This window comes from Procambarus clarkii, chromosome 41, assembly GCF_040958095.1.
Source record: "Procambarus clarkii isolate CNS0578487 chromosome 41, FALCON_Pclarkii_2.0, whole genome shotgun sequence".
NCBI lineage: Eukaryota > Metazoa > Arthropoda > Malacostraca > Decapoda > Cambaridae > Procambarus > Procambarus clarkii.
In genome coordinates this window covers 4,279,056-4,299,434 of record NC_091190.1, presented here as the reverse complement: position 1 = coordinate 4,299,434, position 20,379 = coordinate 4,279,056, and the positions used below count along the sequence as shown (strand labels likewise).

Here is a 20,379-nt window from a genome sequence, read left to right as displayed (position 1 = left end):
CCTCCGCTCTATTACTCGTTCTTCTTCTCGGGGTCCACGGAAGTGCGTTCCCTGGTGGAATGCGGACTGTGCTCGGGCTGTCAGCTGTAAGCGTGCAGCCTGGAAGAGACACCGCCGTAGGCAGACGACCGATTCTTTTCTTTTCTTTCGGAAAGCGAGTGCGGTGGCCCGTAGGGCCATCCGTACGGCTAAACGTGAATGTTGGGCATCTTATGTCTCAACAATTATGTCCGAAACTCCTCTGCCCCAAATCTGGAAGCGTATCCGCAAGATAGCGGGTAAGTTCGTTCCCGATGTTTCACCGGTCCTTCACCTCCATAATACTCTTGTGGCGGACCCATTGCAGGTCGCTTCCGTACTGGGTTCCCACTTTTCTTCTGTTAGCTCTGGTCTTCATCTTCCCCAATCTTTCCTGCTTCGTAAACCTGTCCTTGAGTCTCGTCCTTTAGATTTCTGCACTCGTCTTCAGCTTTCCTATAATGATCCCTTCTCTCTCCCTGAACTTTGTTCTGCCCTGGCCCTCTGCGGTTCTACAGCGGCAGGCTCCTATGGCATTCATTATGAGATGCTTCGCCATCTCCCTCCGTGCACGTCTCAGTATTTACCGAGTCTGTATAATCGGATCTGGGAGTCGTCGTCAGTCCCTGAGGACTGGTATCGATGCCGTTGTCCTCCCTGTTCGCAAACCGGGGTCTCTGGGTACTTCCCCTAAGGACTTTCGCCCTATTGCCCTCACAAGTTGTGTCTGCAAACTCTTTGAACGTATGGTTAACGTTCGTCTGATGTGGTTCCTGGAACACCATCACCTCCTCTCCTCTTCTCAATTTGGTTTCCGCAAGTGCCGCAGCACGACAGATGTCCTGGTGAACTTGGAGGTCTATATTCGTACTGCTTTTGCTGCGAAGACCTCCGTTGTTGCCGTACTTTTTGACCTGGAAAAGGCTTACGACACCACTTGGCGATATCATATTCTATCTCAACTTCATTCTTTTGGCCTTCGAGGTCGCCTCCCTCTCTTTCTCTGCAGCTTCCGCTCTCGTCGTTCCTTTCGGGTGCGCCTTGGTACCGCTCTCTCTGCCTCTTTTCAGCAATACGAAGGTGTGCCCCTGGGTAGTGTTCTAAGCACTACTCTTTTTCTGGTTGCCCTCAATGGTCTTCTTTCCTCTCTTCCTTCAGGTGTCTTCTCCGCTCTCTATGTCGATGATCTTACCCTTTGCTGTCAGGGTGATGATTCGCCTCTCCTTCAGCGCCGGATTCAACTTGTAATTGATGCCGTGTCGTCTTGGGACACCGATCATGGCTTCAAGTTTTCTACTTCTAAGACTTGTGCCATGACTTTTACTTGGAAACGGGTCGTTCTTCGTCCCTCTTTGTCACTTTATGGTCATCCCCTTGAGTACAAAGATTCCGCGAAGCTTTTGGGGTTAATCCTTGACACTCGTTTGTCTTGGTCTCCCCATATCTCTTACCTCAGTGTTGAGTGCTCTAAGGCCCTTACCCTCCTTTGGGTCTTGTCCCATACTTCTTGGGGGGCAGATAGGTGCACTCTCCTTGCTTTACATTCCTCTCTCGTCCTGTCTAAGCTCGATTATGGTTGCCCTGCTTACTCGTCTGCTTCTCCTTCTACTCTTCGCCGTCTTGATGCTTTGCACCATACTGGGTTGCGCCTCGGTTCTGGTGCCTTTCGTTCGACTCCTGTCCTTAGCTTGTATGTTGACACTGGCTTCCTCTCTCTCCAAGATCGCCGTGATCGCTACTGTCTTCGCTATCTTGCGCGGTCCTTACAACATCCTTCCTCTCGCCTTTGTCGTGCTTTAACTTTTACCCCTCCTGCGGTTCCTGTTCCTCTTCACCACCTCCCTCTTTCTGTCCGGTTATCTCGCCTACAAGACTCTCTTTCCGTTCGTATTTCTAATGTTTCTCCTCGTGTTGTTCCTTCTTTGCCCCTTGGAGAGTCCCTCTTCCGCGGTTTTGTACATCCTTGACCCGTATCACTAAATCTTTTACCCCTCCTACGGTTCTAAAACGCCTTTTCCTTGAGCACTTTTCTTCTCACTCCCGCTCCGTTTCTGTCTTCACCGATGGGTCTAAGTCTGCGGACGGTGTTGGGTACTTTGTTGGTTTTCCTGATTGCACTTATGTGTCGCTTACCTCCGGAGACTAGCATCTTTACAGTGGAGCTTTATGCTATTCTTTATGCTCTTCGTCTCCTGCTTTCTCGTTGTCAGTCTTCCTTTGTAGTTGTTGTTGACTCTCGTAGTGCCCTCATGGCTCTCAGGTCCTTTAATCCGGTTCATCCAATAGTTATCGAGATCCAGCGTTGGCTGTTTCTTGTTCACAGTAAATTTAAGTCGGTTGAGTTTTGTTGGGTTCCCAGCCATATTGGTGTGTCTTTAAATGAGCGTGCGGATGCTGCCGCCAAGGAAGCTGTCCGCTCTTGCCCCATCTCTCGTAAAGGTATTCCATATTCCGACTTTTACCCGGTTATCCATTCCTCCGTCCTTACCCGTTGGCAGGCTTCTTGGTTGTCTGTTACTGGTAACAAACTTCGTACTCTTAAATGTGTTTCCTCGTGGCCGCCGTCCTACCACCGTAACCGGCGATGGGAAACAGCTCTGGCGAGGTTGCGTATTGGCCATACTCGCTTAACCCATGGTCACTTGATGAAGCGCCGCCCTGCTCCTTATTGTCCTAATTGCATTGTCCCTGTTACGGTCGTGCATGTCCTTCTTGAATGTCCTGACTTCCAGAACGAGCGTGTCTTACTTTCCGACCGCCCCTCGCGGTCACCTGTCCCTCAATAGAATTCTTAGTGACTCGGATACTTTTGATATCGTTCGCCTTATGCGTTTTTGTTCTCGTATTGGCATCCTTGGTGATATTTAGCGCCCTCTGATTATTCTGCACATTTGATGGTGCTATATAGCCTTCCCGGTTTGGTGCCTTCTTTTGATAATTACTTATGTGCAGAGGACCTTAATAAAAAACTCCAGACATTCGATTGCACACTCTGCCAAGAGCGCCACCTCCTCCACCACTTCCCACAGAAGCAATTTGCTGAAGAACAGGTTTTCATCGGCAGAACCAGCCGCTGGATCGCGGACCGAACAGGAAATCAGATAATTAACAACATCGAGGACGAGAATCCGACACTCGAAGTATTCGACCTAGATCTCTGCAACGCAATCGACGAGGACCCAACTATGAAGCTAACACTCACCCTCCTCAGCTGCGGCTACACAGACTGCCACACAAGGTCTCTACTGCTTCGGCATTAAGATTCCACCGTACCAAATAAAGAAGGAAAAATACCACAAACTCCAACAGTGCTTCAAGTGCTACGAGTTCTCCTATCCCACCAACAAGTGCCAGCACACTGTCCAGAAGTGCAGCATGTGCGCCCTGGACCATCATTACTACATCTGCAAGGAAACAACCCATCGCTGTTTGCTCTGCATTGACGATCACCCGCCAATTTTCTACCGCTGCTCCTGCAAACAGGAAAATATCAAGTCCCAACTCGAAGCTAAGAAAGACAACTCTTTTTAATTTCGCCACCAGAGCCCCAGGCGCTCAACCCAGCACCTCAGTTCCCACCAACCAAAAAGAAGACTTCTCAGTCCTACTAAATAGTGACTCCTACCACCAGGCGACCCAGCCATCACAATGGGGCCCCACCGGCACTTTCGCAGCCCCTTGCATCTGCATCACATGCAGACATTATCCCTGGTCTTATTAGACTAACGGATAATGAGACAACCACCGATTTGTCAGAGAACTGAACGTACTGTACCTAGTCAATGGCCTGGACCCCATCACAGTCTCTGACGCAAGTCTCACTACCTCCCCGACCACACAGGGGACTTCAACAAGGTGAACCACTAGGTCGATCTCATCTCAGACTTCAGTTGCACCAAAGTCCCAGGTTGCACAAACTGCTGCATCCTCCACTCCAGCCCCCAAAGCTTCCACCATCACCATTTCGGCTAATGCGCTCGAAGATGTGCTGTCTCTGACCACCAACAACACCACCAACGTGACTGAACCAGCTTCTACTGCCACTCATCGACTCCAGAGTCAACCTCAACCTTAGGCTGTAAGATCAATGTCAACCCCACCAACAACAGACTACGCCACGGACTCCTCTGACGTGACGTAGTCCGTTGGGCTCCTCTCTGCATTTTAACACTTTACAAAAGACTTCATCATGAAGGCCACCTTACCGAACTCCAATGACAGCACGGTCATGTCATCTTGTAGCAAGGCTCAGTTAATGAAGAAACAATGTGGAGCACAGTAATGTGTGATATGGAACACAATGATGTGTCACATGGAGCAGAGTGATGTGGACCACTGATGTGTGATATGGACCACAGTGATGTGTGATGTGGACCACAGTGATGTGTGATGTGGACTACAGTGATGAGTGAAGTGGACCACAGTGAAGTGTAGTGTGGAGCACAGAGAGGTGTGATGTGGACCACAGTGAAGTGTGGTGTGGATCAGTGATGTGTGATGTGGACCACAGTGATGTGTGATGTGGAGCACAGTGAGGTGTCGTGTGGAGCACAGTGAGGTGTGATGTGAACCACAGTGATGTGTTGTGGAGAATTGACAAGTAAGATTTATATTTATTTAATTTATAATAATTTATAGTAATTTATATTTTATGTTAATTTATATTTTTTCGATAGCAAATATGTATGATGGTTAAAGTGTACTGTATATCTTAAAATTCCCACAAATCTACTTCCTTACTCATTATTGGGGTTTTTATTAATGTATTTACATGTATAATTTTTCAATCAATATTTATTAATTAGTAGACATTCACTACAGAATTAGACTACATATGTAACTTTAATTAAAAGGGGAGGCTTTATCTGTATTGTAGTTTTGGCCTAATCAACCAATTATAAACACGGATGAACACGGCAGTCGATGCCCTTTGTGGGGCTGCCTTCAACACATATACTGGTTGTCCCAAGTAACTATATTACTTTTTCCACTTCTATTACACCTGTCAAAGGGCACTCACAAATAATAACAGGAATCCTATATATAACAGCAATGTCAGAGGAAATATTGTAATTTAAATAAGGAGATGAGAATATTGCTCACCATGGTTTGGTCGCTGTTAAGCATCCTAACCGGCTCACTGTATAACTACCTATAACATTTCTGATTAAGAATGAAACGGCTAATAAACGAGTTTCGGAAAGAACACTTCCCTTGTAGACGATGTGAGCTGACATTAGAAGCACTTAATCCCTTAACACTGTTGTCCAAGGGAGAATTATAAGAGCTAAATTTGCCTCAGCGACTGTTGTTTAATAGCGAGTACTCTGTGGCCTCTTTGTCACTGACTCATTCCTTGTTCTCCAGATGTGTCAAGAAGTGGTTAGAGGGCCAATATTTACTCTATTTTAGTAATGATAATTAAATTGATTCAAGTGAAATGTTTTTATGATGTTTACAGTCCAGAGACTGCTGTATTAAGAATAATTCCTAACAGAATTAGCTGGTGAATTTAAAAGTGATGTGTGGCAATGATCTCCCGTTTTGTGTTTTGTACGAGAGGAAACTTCCAACTGCCACGTCTTCTATGAGTTAATATTTTTTATACAATACAGCAGCAATATTATCTGCATATGGTAGTATATGTTAGTAAATGGTGTCGGTTTTTCCGATATGTGTGATGTGGAGCACAGTGATGTGTGATGTGGAGCACAATGATGTGGAGCACAGTGATGTGTGATGTGGAGCACAGTGATGTGTGATGTGGAGCACAATGATGTGGAGCACAGTGTGTGATGTGAAGCACATTGGTGTGTGATGTCGAGCACAGCGATGTGTGATGTGAAGCACAGCGATGTGTGATGTGGAGCACAGTGATGTGTGGTGTAGACCACGGTAATGTGTGATGTGGACCACATTGGTGTGTGGTGTGGAGCACAGTGATGTGTGGTGTGGAGCACAGTGATGTGTGGTGTGGAGCACAGTGATGTGTGGTGTGGAGCACAGTGATGTGTGGTGTAGACCACAGTGATGTGTGGTGTAGACCACAGTGATGTGTGGTGTTGGGCATAGTGATGTGTGATGTGATGTGGAGCAAATGATGTGATGCGGCATGTGGAGTTGCTGGTACTATGCTAATCTGGGTAAGGGCATAATTTTTCAAAGGTAACAAATCAACACGTCTTCTCAAAATAGCGTCGCTTTTTGCTCGTATGCGCACTATGGCCAAAAACTGACGTAATTTGAAATGAAATCGGTTCACGAAAGTGATGTACTGTCCCGTTTTCTGTTTTGGTCCTCCAGCTTAGTCTGTAAGGTTAGGAGAGAACACATTCAATTAACGTTTTTCATGACTTTTAAAACTTTAGGAGAATTTCCTGCCCTCCTAACTGAGGACCCTTATCTTACTGTTTGGAATAAAATCTCAAATTTATTCATAAAAAATTATTTTCAAATTGCGTCAGTTTTCGGCAATACGTGCAAACGGCTAAATTTAGACGTAATTTGTAAAAGGACACGTTGTTCGAGTGGAGTAAATTGAGTTAAGTTGAGTGAGAACCATTGTAAGTGTAGTGCCCCGAGTCTCTGTCTCCAGAACTCTTCATTGTATATAAAAGATTTAGAGTTACGAGTGGACAATAATATCTGCATATTTGCAGACAATACACAAATTGTACGAAGAATCAATTCTGAACCATTGAAATCTTTTCAGCAGGTGAATAATGAAAGAATTGTAAAATCTGAATGGGACAAAAAATCTGGAAGGTTACGATTATTAGAAATTTAAAACCAAAAAATTATGTAAAATATCAGAACTAGCAGTACCCGGCCACGCGTTGCTGTGGCTCAGCAACGCATGTGCGTTGCTGAGCCACAGCAACCTTCCCTGTCCCTTTGTCCTTCCCACCATTCTCCATTCCCTCATCCCCTCGTCCCCATCCCAAACTTCCCCGTCCCCTCGTCCTTCCTCACCATTACCCCCTTCCTTTGTTCCCTCGTCCTCCCCACCATCTCTCACTTCCGTCCAATCGTCCTCCCCACTATTCCCCACTCCACCATCCCCTCTTCCTTCCTACCATGCCCCACTTCCCTGTCCCTTTGTCCTTCCCACCATTCTCCATTCCCTCATCCCCTCGTCCCCACCGTCCCAAACTCCCCCGTCTCCTCGTCCTTCCCTCGTCATCCCCACCATTCCCCACTCCCTCGCCCGATGCCTTCCCAAATGGTCTGATGTTCCCTTCAGAAAATTGGGAACATCAGTTGATCTGATGTTCCCATCAGTAAATATAAGAAAAACAGTTAAAAAATGAAATGAAAATATGAAAAAAATATATTAATGAGAATACTCACAAAATGAACGGTCTGGTAAAGAACACAGCTCAATTCGAATGCAATTCACACAAAATAATCAAATCAGAATGAAAATAAATAAAAATCTATGAAAATTCAATTTATCAATGCAATCAGAATCATTGAAGTGGAATTGTAACATATCTAGTATAGCATGTGTGTTGCTCTTACATCTTGAGGTTATCTTGAGATGATTTCGGTTTTTTTTTTTTTTTTAGTGTCCCCGCGGCCCGGTCCTCGACCAGGCCTCCACCCCCAGGAAGCAGCCCGTGACAGCTGACTAACACCCAGGTACCTATATTACTGTTAGGTAACAGGGGCATAGGGTGAAAGAAACTCTGCCCATAGTTTCTCGCCGGCGCCTGGAATCGAACCCAGGACCACAGGATCACAAGTCCAGCGTGCTGTCCGCTCGGCCGACCGGCTCCTCCTACATGCAACAGATGGCGCTGTTTTTCAAGAAAAGCATAGCTTTATCTGTGACAGGTGTGGCATCTATACTTATACTTACGAAATGAACGGTATGGCAAACAACACTGTTCAATTCCAACACAATGTCACACAAAATAATTCACTAAAAATAAAATAAATCGAAATCTATGAAAATAAAATTTATCAATGCAATCGTAAACATTGAAATGGAATTCGTGACATATTTGGTATAACGGGCATGTTGCCATTATGTGCAACAGATGGCGCTGTTTTTAAAAAACGCATGTTTTTACCTGTCACAGGGGTGGCATCAACATAGTAAGTATATAAAAAGACGCGCCTATTCGAATGCAACATTGTTCAAAATTTCAAAGCAATTGGTGAAGAGCTTTCAGAGATTACAGCATGTGTTGCCCTTACGTCCAACAGACGATGCTGTTTTAAAAAAAAAAAAACATGTTTTTTCCTGTCACAGGTGAGGTATGTATATAGTAGATATATAAAAAGACGCGCCTATTCGAATGAAGCGTTGTGTCAAAATTTCAAAGCAACTGGTAAAGAGGTTTTGAAGATTTCTCTCACATGAAAAACACCTGAAAAACACAGTTTTTCTGAAAAAACATTTTTTTTTTACTGTCACAAACGTGACATCTATATAGTATGTATAAAAAAATCCAGCTCGGACAATTTCAAAGCAATCGGTTAGGAACTTTCAGAGATTAGCGATTTTGAAAAAACAAACATTTCAATTTTTATTTATATAGATAAGATATATGATATTAATATTTATTTGAGGAAGATTTACTTGAACGCGCCTAGTGAAGGATGACAAACTTCATGCCAGGAATTACAACAGTACCAAATGAGTAAAGACTGAGAAAGCTTTACATGGGTAAATACCAGTATTTACATAGGTAAATACTAGTTCGGTAACAGGGTTGTTGATTTGTGGAATAAATTACTGCATAACATGATAGAAGTAGGATCCCTTGATTGTTTCAAGCGTAGGTTAGACATATATGAATGAGGTTGGGTGGAAATAAATAAGAACTGCCTCGCATGGGCCAATAACCTTTCTGCAGTTTAATTCATTCTTATATTCTTATGATCAAAGTCGAAGATTTAGGGGTGAACTAATGGAAGTGTACAAGAGGATGAAAAATGAAAACAAACGGGATGTTAATACGTTTTTGTTATTTCAGTAATTAACACCAATCAATCGATGCAAATTGGGTAAGCTTATATTAAGGAAAGACTTGGGTAAATACAGTTGTTGATTTGCCTGAAATGTTATGTTTATTAGTGGCTTTAGGCATTATATGTACTAGCTCTATCTATAAATCCAAAAGTATGTTTGTAACTCTGCATATATGTATGTACTTTTCCTAAATAAATTATTATTATTATTATTATTATTATTATTATTATTATTATTATTATTATTATTTACGGAAAAGACTACTGAGTATCACAATAAACCTGGGACCACTCATCTCTTCCCAACGGGTCAGACATATACGAATATAACACCTTCGTATGAGCCACAATGTTTCTGCTGTGTCCTTAGTTCCCATGTTTAGTGTGTAGAGGTGAGGGCAGTAGTTCGCCAGTACTTACATCGTAGGTGAGACTGAAGATGCCCATCAGGGAGTACCTGGAGGTGCTCAGTGTGTAGGGTGAGGGCACTAGGGCAGTAGTTTGCCAGTACTTACCACGTAGGTGAGACTGAAGATGCCCATCAGGGAGTACCTGGAGGTGCTCAGTGTGTAGGGTGAGGGCACTAGGGCAGTAGTTCGCCAGTACTTACATCGTAGGTGAGACTGAAGATGCCCATCAGGGAGTACCTGGAGGTGCTCAGTGTGTAGGGTGAGGGCACGAGGGCAGTAGGTACAGAGGAAGCTGTTGAACAGTTCACTAAGTAGCTCATGTTCACCACTTCGTGTTCACGCACAGATACGCTGACAAGCAACCTAAAAATAGGGACAAATAGACAGACAAACAATTAGTGTCAGAAAGTTCCCCACACAACAGAAAGTTCCAGACACAACAACATGAGACAATATATAATACTCCTGTTGATATAAGGAGATATATATCGATCGTAGCTGATAAAGAGAGGTATATCACTAATCTCTACGACAAATATATACCAAGATACAAATAATATTGATAATATCCTTGATACATGTCGCAATACAGTTCTTAGAATGTTTTGCTGAATAATGTTTAGTCTGAAGTAAATTATAAAAATGTTCCACTGGATACTTAGAATGAGAATGAGGAGATTAGGAGATTGTGGTATGCAGGCGATGAGTCACAATAACGGGGCTAAAGTATGGTGACCAGACCATCGTCCCTTCACCTTTTTGTGGTAGTGCGGGTGGTTGTGGTGGTGATGGTGGGAGCGTTTGGGAAGGTGCAGTTGGGTGAAATGAGCGGGTGATGTGAGGTTGAGTGGTAGATGAGGTTCTGGTGATCAAGTTATTGGGAGGGCGAGGAGGTGGTGGGGAAGGCTGTAGTGGTTGTGTAGGGATGGGCCGGTGGTGCAGGTATATGGTCTGGTGGGGTTGTGTCGGTGAAAAGTTATTTTTACTTTTTTTATTTAACAAGAGTTCTTACAGTCTTGTACAGCCACTAGCATGCATAGCGTTTCGGCCAAGTTCCTAGTCCTATGTTCCCAGGAATACGACCCCGACAAATCGTTTAAGAACCAGGTACCCACTTTACTGTTGCGTAAACTGAGGCAACAGTTAAGGATTGACTCCCAGTAAATCCTCCCCGGCCGGGAACCGAACCCAGGACAAGCGCTCGTGAAACGCCAGGCGAGTGTCGTACCACTACACCACGAGGACTACTGAACTACTTCCTCACGGGGAGTTAGTTGTACTCACTCAGTTGTGCTTGCAGGGGGGTTGAGCTCTGGCTCTTTGCTCCCGCCTCTCGACTGTCAATCAATTAGTGTAAAGATTCCTGTACATCAGCTAAGTAGATATGCAGTGTAGATATGATAGAGTCCACTGAGAGACAGAGAGACAGAGAGAGAGAGAGAAAGAGAGAGGGATGGGAGGAGAGAGTGAAATAGGTGGGTGCTAGGGGGGAGGAGGGTGTACAGATGCGCAGTGTGTGTTTTGGTAGGTTAGGGTTATAATCATCTAAGTGTCAAGTCCTACGTGTATGAGTACTTGTGTATGTGTGTGTGTGTGTGTGTGTGTGTGTGTGTGTGTGTGTGTGTGTGTGTGTGTGTGTGTGTGTGTGTGACCTGGGGTTTCTAGCTTTCTTGAGCCACAGAGACACTAGGTTGATGAGAACCTCTATACTCTGACTTAAAAATCTATGATATATTCTAAATTAATATTTAAAATCAATCTGTACACCTAATTGATGACCTAGAGAGAGGGTACCTACCACAAGTTCACCCAGCCAAGCACAAACTCGTTATTTTTTTCATTTTTATTAATAAAGCTCATTAAATACACATTAAAACAGCCTGGCAAAATCGCACAAGCAGTGAACCATCAAGCACAAAACAAAACATGAGAACAGAGAAAGGATACACAAAACCGAAAAACAAAACAAGCATACAACAGGAAACGTGAAAAAAACACAAATGATATGGAACAAAATAACAATTACAAATCTAGGTACACAAGCTACCCTGAAAAGCCACACAAGCAGGACAAAAAGCCAAGACAGACATGAATTCATAACCGGAACACACAGGGACCGGGAAAGAACAAAAGAAATGACATCCACACACTTAAATCAAAACAAAACATAACAAGCACCAGAACACGCAGGAACCGGCACAAACACACGCACGCGAACGCACACACACACACACACACACACACCACCCTCCCTCTCTCTCGTTCTCTCTGTTCTCTCTCTCTCTCTCCCTCTCTTGCTCTCTCTCTCTATCTTACTCTCTTGACAAGGGACAAAATGGCAGGAGGATGCAACAGGGACACAGGGAATAGTAAAAGTGACCAAACAAAGGAAATGTTAACCCAAGTTCTGGAGGAATTCAGGAGGGAGATACATGAAATGAGGATTACAATTAACAACCTGCAAAGTGAGCTGACATCAGCAAGGGAGGAGATCAAATCCCTCGCAGAGAAAAATAAAAAGACCGAGCATCAGATTATCATCCAAAGCAAAGGTGGGATTGGAGCACTGGAAGGAAATGCCTCTGTACCTGAAACATTTGTGGAAAGACTGAGAAAGAGCTCAGAAGCAATGGACACAGTGAGGGAGGTAGCCATGCAAGCAGCTACCTCACAGGAAGCAGCAAGGTGCACCAGTCAGCTGATGGAGAGAAAAAGATCAGTGGTAGTTGTAGGCATCAAAGAAAAGGAAGGATCCAATAGGCAGTAATGAAATAGCAAGGACAGAGAGGCAGTACATGGGCTACTGAAGGGGTTACAGATAGAAGGGGCTGAACAAAACATTGAGAAAGTTTCCAGGTTGGGCTGGTACAACAAAGACAGAAACCGACTGGTAAAGGTGGTGTTTACAAACGAGGCCACCAAAGAGGTTATTTTAGAAAAGAAGAGTCGTCTGCAGTATGTGGAGGGATACAAAAAAGTATTCCTGCAGAGGGACAGGACGAAGAAGGAGAGAGCCAGGGCAGCAGAGGCAAGGAGGAAGTGCAGGAGAGAGGAGTAAACCAGGAAATCACAGCCCCAACACAACAGTCTCAGAGACAAGAGGGGAACCCCACAACCAGCAACACCAGAGAGGAGGGCAACACTACCACCCCCCTCTGCTTAGAAACCCTCCCTTCCCCAGCCGGCCGACCGGTTAATACTTGTGGTTAATACAAAGGTTGCATAAAATACAAAGATGTATAAAACTGTTGGTTATTTCCAACATAACTCTAGGGAGAGAAAACTCGGGTCGTAGTTCAGGTATTAGTACTAACATACACCTGTTTCTCTATCCTGAAGTTATATTCATGGGTTAGTAGGTTAGTATGCACCTAACGAATGTCCCGAATCTGTGGTAGATGACTCTAAGTCAACATGGGGACATAAATAAACATCGAAAATTATTGAATAATTCCTTTGTAAGAAACAGAAGGATATTAACAAAAAATAAATTATGAATAATTGGTGCATTTAGGATTAAGGAGACCTCATCAATACAGTGAGGCTACTGTCCAGGGCCACTATGACTCGTAACTAATTACTGGACATCAACTCATCACTGCATCAGCGTGGTCACCTCAAGTTTAAATGATAAGTTATCTACTCTTGAATAGAATCAAAATATTGTTTAAGTTTCTGTTTGCAGTTCTGAGAAGTGACTCTTGATGGTCTTGTGCTCGGTTGAATAGAATCATTGTTCTCTGAAACTTGGGTTACAGGTAGGTCTGTAGAACTGTTACGGCCCTAGTGGGACGCAACTGGGTTCTTCTCTGATGGTAGTAGAGTTTGGGAATCCGGCCCCAAGTTAGTAGAGGCTTTCAAGGGGTGTGTTCCATAATGCAAGTTAAACTAAAGGGGGTGGGATACAAATATTCCAATTTATATATATATATATTTCCACCACCATGTATAAATAAACAACAGTCACACGCGGGGATTATAACTACACAATTATGTACAGGTTCGTCTTCCTCTGAAGACACTGGATGCTCGACGGTGCTCACTCTGGGTAGCCCTGGTTCCTTCTTCCGTGGCCCACGATGAATCCACTATGATTCTATGATGAATCTACCCTGGCCACAGGCCAGCCAAATCACAGTCCCACTGGGTGCTTCGTCGTGGAGGCCTTCAACCACAATCGAGCCTGTAGCTGGCAGGTACCGATCAGCCCCGCTGTGTAGGCCACTCCACGACCGATACTAGGGTTGCGAGCCCTAGGCAGGAGCCTCGTGTGACCTGCTGATCACTCTCCTCACTAAGCACCACAGTGGCTAGTCTCTTCCACCAGCCAGCCCCGGATAAGGCGATTCCCGACACTGCCACGCCTCAGACAGGCTATTACACTCTCAACAGAGTTCGTCCAGGGGTGACTCACAGCTTCTTCAGCAGACAAGTGAAGAGACCTTGGCTGCCTTGGGTAGACTGATCCATCGTCCAATACAGCAGTCCCAGGTCGACTCTGCAATCAGACACATCATTAATACTGGGACGCTCTAGGGAACCTCACTTACAGGCTTAGACACAAACGTCCACCTCTTCATTCCATAGATGGCGTTGCGGTCTAAGCGCCACCTCACCAGAGGTCAGCAGCGGCTATGTTACGAGCTGATTAAGACGGGAATCCAGCACCTGTGGCCGGTATATCCCGTCCTCACTAGATGGTGTTTTCCATTTGGAGTGGGTTTCAGGAGCAGACTCACAGATGGCGTTGTCGTCACTGTCCGTGCTCCGACACTGGACTCGGGTCCGTAACAAGAACACTCGTGTTCTGCTAACTCTAAAGGTACTAATTTCTCTAGTGTTTTCAAGGTAGTAGTGCCTCGACACTGAACTTTAGCAATTCGTAAAATACCATTGCGGTCAGGATGGATGTCAACAATTTTACCTATAGGCCAATCTGACCTGGGTCCATCACTGTCTACTAGGACAAGATCACCTGGTTTAAGTTGAACTTTATTGTATGGGCTTGCAGCTCCATAATGATATTCTCTTAAAGCAGTTAAATATTCACGTGTTCAGACCTCATTCCATTTCTCTATTACTCTTGAAAGGTGTCTATATCTCTCCACCAAGTCACTTGCTTTGACACACGAAACGTCAGCTGGATCCTCGTCTCCTAGAGATATTAGAGGGCTCAGAAGACCACCATGAATCAAATGAAAGGGGCTTAGAGGTGCTCTTTGGGAGAAATCTTCTGTTAAGTAGGTTAGAGGTCTGTTGTTGACTCGTGCTTCAATTTCCACGACAAGGGTCTGTAACTCGGTGAGATTAATTTTCTGCCGGTGTAAGGTTTTTCTTAAGCATTTCTTAACAGTTCTCACCATTCTTTCGTAAAACCCGCTGTGCCATGGTGCTCTTGGAGGAATAAATTTCCGATAGCATTGTCTCTGTTAGAGCACAGAATGTACTTCTGGATGGTTCCATATTTCAAGTAAGCAAGCTTCTCCTGCCACGAAGTTAGATCCATTATCTGAGATCATTAATTTTTCTGCAAGATCTTCGTGCAGCAAATCTGCAAAAGGCTGACTTCTAAATGCACTCCGCGTGTGGTAGCACATGTGAAAAGGCAAATGTAGGCTTTCACTGGAATCTTGTCCCGTGTGCCTGTTAAAATTAGTGCTCCTGTATAGTCGACACCTGTGGTTTCAAAGGGACGAAGGTGGACGACTTGCTCCTTAGGTAGGGGCGGTGGCCCTGGATAAAGACACACTCGAGCATCATATCTCTTGCAGATTACACAAGACTTGATTAAAGATTTGACAGTTTGGCGACCTTCGGGAAGCTAAAAACGTTGTCTGATTTCAGTAAGAGTATCTAATACTCCACCATGCAATGTATTATGCTCATGGTAATGTAAAACTATGAGTTTAGTAATGATGTGGTGACGTGGAAGAAGTATAGGATTCTTCGTATCTAAATTTATTTCTGCATGAAGCAGACGTCCGCCGCATCTCAAAATGTTTTAGTTGTCTGAGTCAAGCCAGATACGCAGAGACTTACTCAACCTTTCTGGGAGATGTTCATATTCCTTCCCATAAGTCTCTTGTTGAGCTTGTTTGACCCAATATTTGATGGAACTAGGAAATCGATACTTGATCCCCATCTTGTTGATGAAATCAAATACCATTTCTGTAACTCTTAGTAATTTGCTTAAATTGGAATAACGATGAGGACTGATAGCTAAAATTCGAGGGGGGTTCTGGATCCGCAACAGGGGTAGTGATATTGGTCACAATGACTTGCGGCTTTTGTTGGGGCTACTAACCACTAATTAGCCATTGGGGTCCATTAAACCACATCTCAGTTTTATCTAATTGCTTTAAAGTCAAACCTCTGGATAAATAGTCAGCTGGATTGTCCTTGGTTGGGACATGTCTTAATTTATAACCAGCAGACAATTCTCGAATTTCCCTTACTCGATTGCTGACATAGGGAGTTTTGTTGTTGTCGTTTTTTACCCACTACAATACTGCCACATTGTCCAACCACACTACTATTTCACCAAAGTGAACATTATTGAGGGTTTTGATCAGGCAATGAGCCAGTCTTACACCTACTAATAAGGCAGTTAATTCCACTTGGGGTAGTGACCTCCTTTTAATCAGGGCTACCCTTGCCTTAGATGTAAGCAAAAATGATTGTTGAGTATTAACTAGATAAGCTACTGAGCCATACGCTTTGCCTGAAGTAACGCAGAATACATTTAAATTTGTGGGTAAATTCAGTCATAAGGTATTTCGGGGAAACTGTAGAATACTAAGTTTGTTGTAATCAGGAATCAACTGCTGCCACTTTTCTTGGAGATCCTCCGGCAACGTTTCATCCCACCTCAAATTCCTTTGCCAGCACTCCTGCATAAGGAGTTTACCCTTAAGGAGATAGGGGGGACATGGAGGATACTGGGTGAGGGGGGGGAGGAGGGATAGGGAGGGTATGGGATGAAGGGGGAGGTGAGACAGGGGGGGGGGAAAGGCGGGAGGGGGGTACATGGTGGGAATGGGGGAGAGGTGACAGGGTCAGAATGGGATGGGGGGAAGGGAGGGTTGGATGAGCATTTGAGTGGGGGCAGGTAGGGTGAGTGGAGGTTATCTTGAGATGATTTCGGGGCTTTAGTGTCCCCGCGGTCCGGTCCTCGACCAGGCCTCCACCCCCAGGAAGCAGCCTGTGACAGCTGACTAACACCCAATTACCTATTATACTGCTAGGTAACAGAGGCATAGGGTGAAAGAAACTCTGCCCATTGTTTCTCGCCGGCGCCCAGGTTCGAACCCGGGACCACAGGATCACAAGTCCAGCGTGCTGTCTGTTGGAAATAACCAACAGTTTTATACATCTTTGTATTTTATGCAACCTTTGTATTAACCACAAGTAGTTACTAAAATTACTAACTTGTAGATTTAATCATTATCATGATTTATTTAAACATATTGCCAGATTCTTCCTAGTCAGAGTGACGATGTGAGGAACGACAGGCATTAACAGAATTCTCTCCACATTTAGTTTAGAGTCCAGTTTATCATTTCATTTACTAAAAATAGTTACTTACTAATAAGTTTAATTTCGTAGTATACTACTACTTACTGGAACTCCCTTATTTAGTTGATATTAAACATTCTAGAGGAAATTACTTTAATGTAAATGATTTTACTTTAATTTCCTCGATTAGTTGCACAACTTTAAAATAAGCCAATTTATGTTACTCGAAATTCTATTTTATCACAGAAGAATTTAATGTGATATTAATACTCGTCACTACCTCTTCCTTCCTTAGTCAATTGCGATATATACATATCCATTTACGCTCGAGATGTCTATCGAGAGCCGCGCATGCGCAATAAGGAAGAGGAGGAAGACGGGAGAGCATCACCGACACAGAACGAGAGAGCACGACTCGGACGCCACTGACAGCGTGTAGCAGAGCTACGTTTTGACCCTACTTATTTCGCTCCCACGACCAATAGAGCGGTGCCACATTATCTGGCATGATATAGCCGTGTCCCAGACTAGCATATCTGCAATTCCAAAGTCAACGCCTTTCAAGCAGCAGCTGGAGGACGAACATAAGAACATAAGAACATAAGAACAAAGGTAACTGCAGAAGGCCTATTGGCCCATACGAGGCAGCTCCTATTCTATAACCACCCAATCCCACTCATATACTTGTCCAACCCGTGCTTGAAACAATCGAGGGACCCCACCTCCACAATGTTACGCGGCAATTGGTTCCACAAATCAACAACCCTGTTACTGAACCAGTATTTACCCAAGTCTTTCCTAAATCTAAACTTATCCAATTTATACCCATTGTTTCGTGTTCTGTCCTGTGTTGATACTTTTAATACCCTACTAATATCCCCCCGGTTATGTCCATTCATCCACTTGTAAACCTCTATCATGTCACCCCTAACTCTTCGCCTTTCCAGTGAATGCAACTTAAGCTTTGTTAATCTTTCTTCATATGAAAGATTTCTAATTTGGGGAATTAACTTAGTCATCCTACGCTGGACACGTTCAAGTGAATTTATATCCATTCTATAATATGGCGACCAAAACTGAACTGCATAATCTAAATGGGGCCTAACTAGAGCAAGGTATAGCTTGAGAACCACACCAGGTGTCTTGTTACTAACGCTGCGATTAATAAATCCAAGTGTCCGATTTGCCTTATTACGAACATTTATGCATTGATCCTTTTGTTTTAAATTCTTACTAATCATAACTCCCAGATCCCTTTCGCAATCCGACTTCGCAATCACAACACCATCTAGCTCGTATCTTGTAACTCTATCATCATTACCTAACCTCAGAACTTTACATTTATCAGCATTAAACTGCATCTGCCAATCCTTTGACCATTTCAAAACCCTATCTAGATCAACTTGAAGTGATAGTGAGTCCTCCTCCGAATTAATTTCCCTACCGATTTTCGTATCATCGGCAAATTTGCAAATGTTGCTACTCAAACCTGAATCTAAATCATTTATATATATTATAAACAACAGAGGTCCCAGGACAGAGCCTTGAGGCACTCCACTTACAACATTTTCCCACTCTGACTTGATTCCATTTATACTAACTCTCTGTTTCCTTTGGTATAGCCATGCCCTAATCCAGCTTAATATAGCACCCCCAATACCATGAGACTCTATTTTTTTAATCAGTCTTTCATGTGGCACTGTATCAAAAGCTTTGCTAAAGTCAAGGTATACAACATCGCAATCCTTACCACTATCAACTGCCTCAACAATGCTAGAATAAAAAGATAACAAATTTGTTAAACATGAACGGCCATTTATAAAACCATGTTGCGACTCAATTATTAATTTATGTTTTTCAAGATGAAGACGAATTTTATTTGCTATTATAGATTCGAGTAACTTTCCCACAATAGACGTTAGGCTAATTGGTCGATAGTTAGACGCAAGTGATCTATCTCCTTTCTTAAAAACTGGTATCACATTAGCAACTTTCCAAAACTCTGGCACTCTGCCTGACTCTATTGATTTATTAAATATGGTTGACAGTGGGTCACAAAGCTCCTCTTTGCATTCTTTAAGCACCCTAGCATTCGAAGAATTGCTCAAGTCTCCACATCAACGGACATGCGGCTCGGCATCTATGTTCACCTGTTTGTTATCATGTGGCCACAGTTAACATTTAGGCTAGTTGTCGTTAGGCCGTATATAAAATAATAAAATCCCGTACGTGTCTTTAGTAAATTTATCATCTAAATAGATGATTATTTTCATTGTTTTCTACAGAAGGAATTTACAGTGCTTGAATATAAATTGCACAGATATTGACTGAAGATTTCTACAGTTATCCTAATAATTTAGGATGCATTTGTAGTTACCTATTATGTAGAAGATTTCTACAATGTAATTGCCTTTCAGTACCAAGGCGACGCCGACCGAGGTGCTAGGCTTCCACACCTTCATGTGCAACAATTTGCCCTATGCAACACATCGTCGGTGGAGCATGTCAATCGATTACACCTCTCTAGATTTACAGCTAAGCTGCCCCCCTTTTTGTCTGTAGCAATAACTCTGTAGTTACAGTAGTGATCTAAAGAGATCTGTTATATTAACCCATTGATCTATATATACTGTACTATTCTATCCAGTAGTATATTGAGGTGCATTTACCTCCAATTAATCTATTATAATCAACCTTATTTACTTTCAAATTTTATTTACTCTGGTGAAGAACCAGCACCAGAATAATGCTAGGGATGTATTAATCTTTTAGCATGTGTTACGGTGCCCTCTCCTATTTCTTTCGTTTGCCGGCTTAAAGAGTCATACCAGCTCTCCCTACTGATTCTCTGAGGTTCAGGGAGTCTAATGATATATGTGGCGACCAGACCGGCTGCCAGTTAAGGGAAGGAAGTTATATTATAAGTTGTAAATAAAGGAAAATTGGCGCCCTGTTATAAAATGAAACAGTATCCCCTACGGCAGATGTGACTTTTTGGAAGGGACATTAGTCGATCGCGGATTGGTCGACGTAGGTCGCGGGCGACAAATCAGGGCCCGCCATGACGTCACCGAGTGCCCCGGGCGGCGCCAACGTCAGAGTTGTTCTGACCGTGGAAGCGACAGGACGCGCCTCGGTCTGCTCTCAGGGATTGGAGGCTCTGCAAGCCTTGTTCAGTGGATTGAGCTGGCCGTCGCAGCCCATCATAGTCATTGGAGACCCTGCGCTCCTGGGAAGCAAAAGAGGAACCAAGTTCAGTGAGCAGAGAAGTGCCAAACTTGGAAAATAGTCGGCGACGACGCTGGGCGGCGCCGCTGGCTGGACGTTGAGGTCTGGAAGGTGGGCGAGCAGGCCCAGCTGTGACTGGGGTCACATCCACTGAGAATCTTGGAAGGACGACACCGTGCCTAGGACAAGGAGCAACGCCTTGTGGGAGAGGCGAGTGTGGGGGAAAAAT

The 20,379-nt window shown here is 43.9% G+C and overlaps 1 protein-coding gene across 1 annotated transcript in view; it reads right to left on the bottom strand.

The window, feature by feature from the left end:
* Nucleotides 1–9,580: 9,580 nt before the first annotated feature.
* LOC123761189 (uncharacterized) overlaps nucleotides 9,581–20,379 on the bottom strand; it is a 306,507-nt gene continuing 295,708 nt past the window's right edge. Inside the window, exon 11 of the mRNA XM_069339079.1 lies at nucleotides 9,581–9,770. Within this exon, the coding sequence (XP_069195180.1) occupies nucleotides 9,581–9,770 (190 nt within the window). The remainder of the gene's footprint in view (nucleotides 9,771–20,379) is intronic.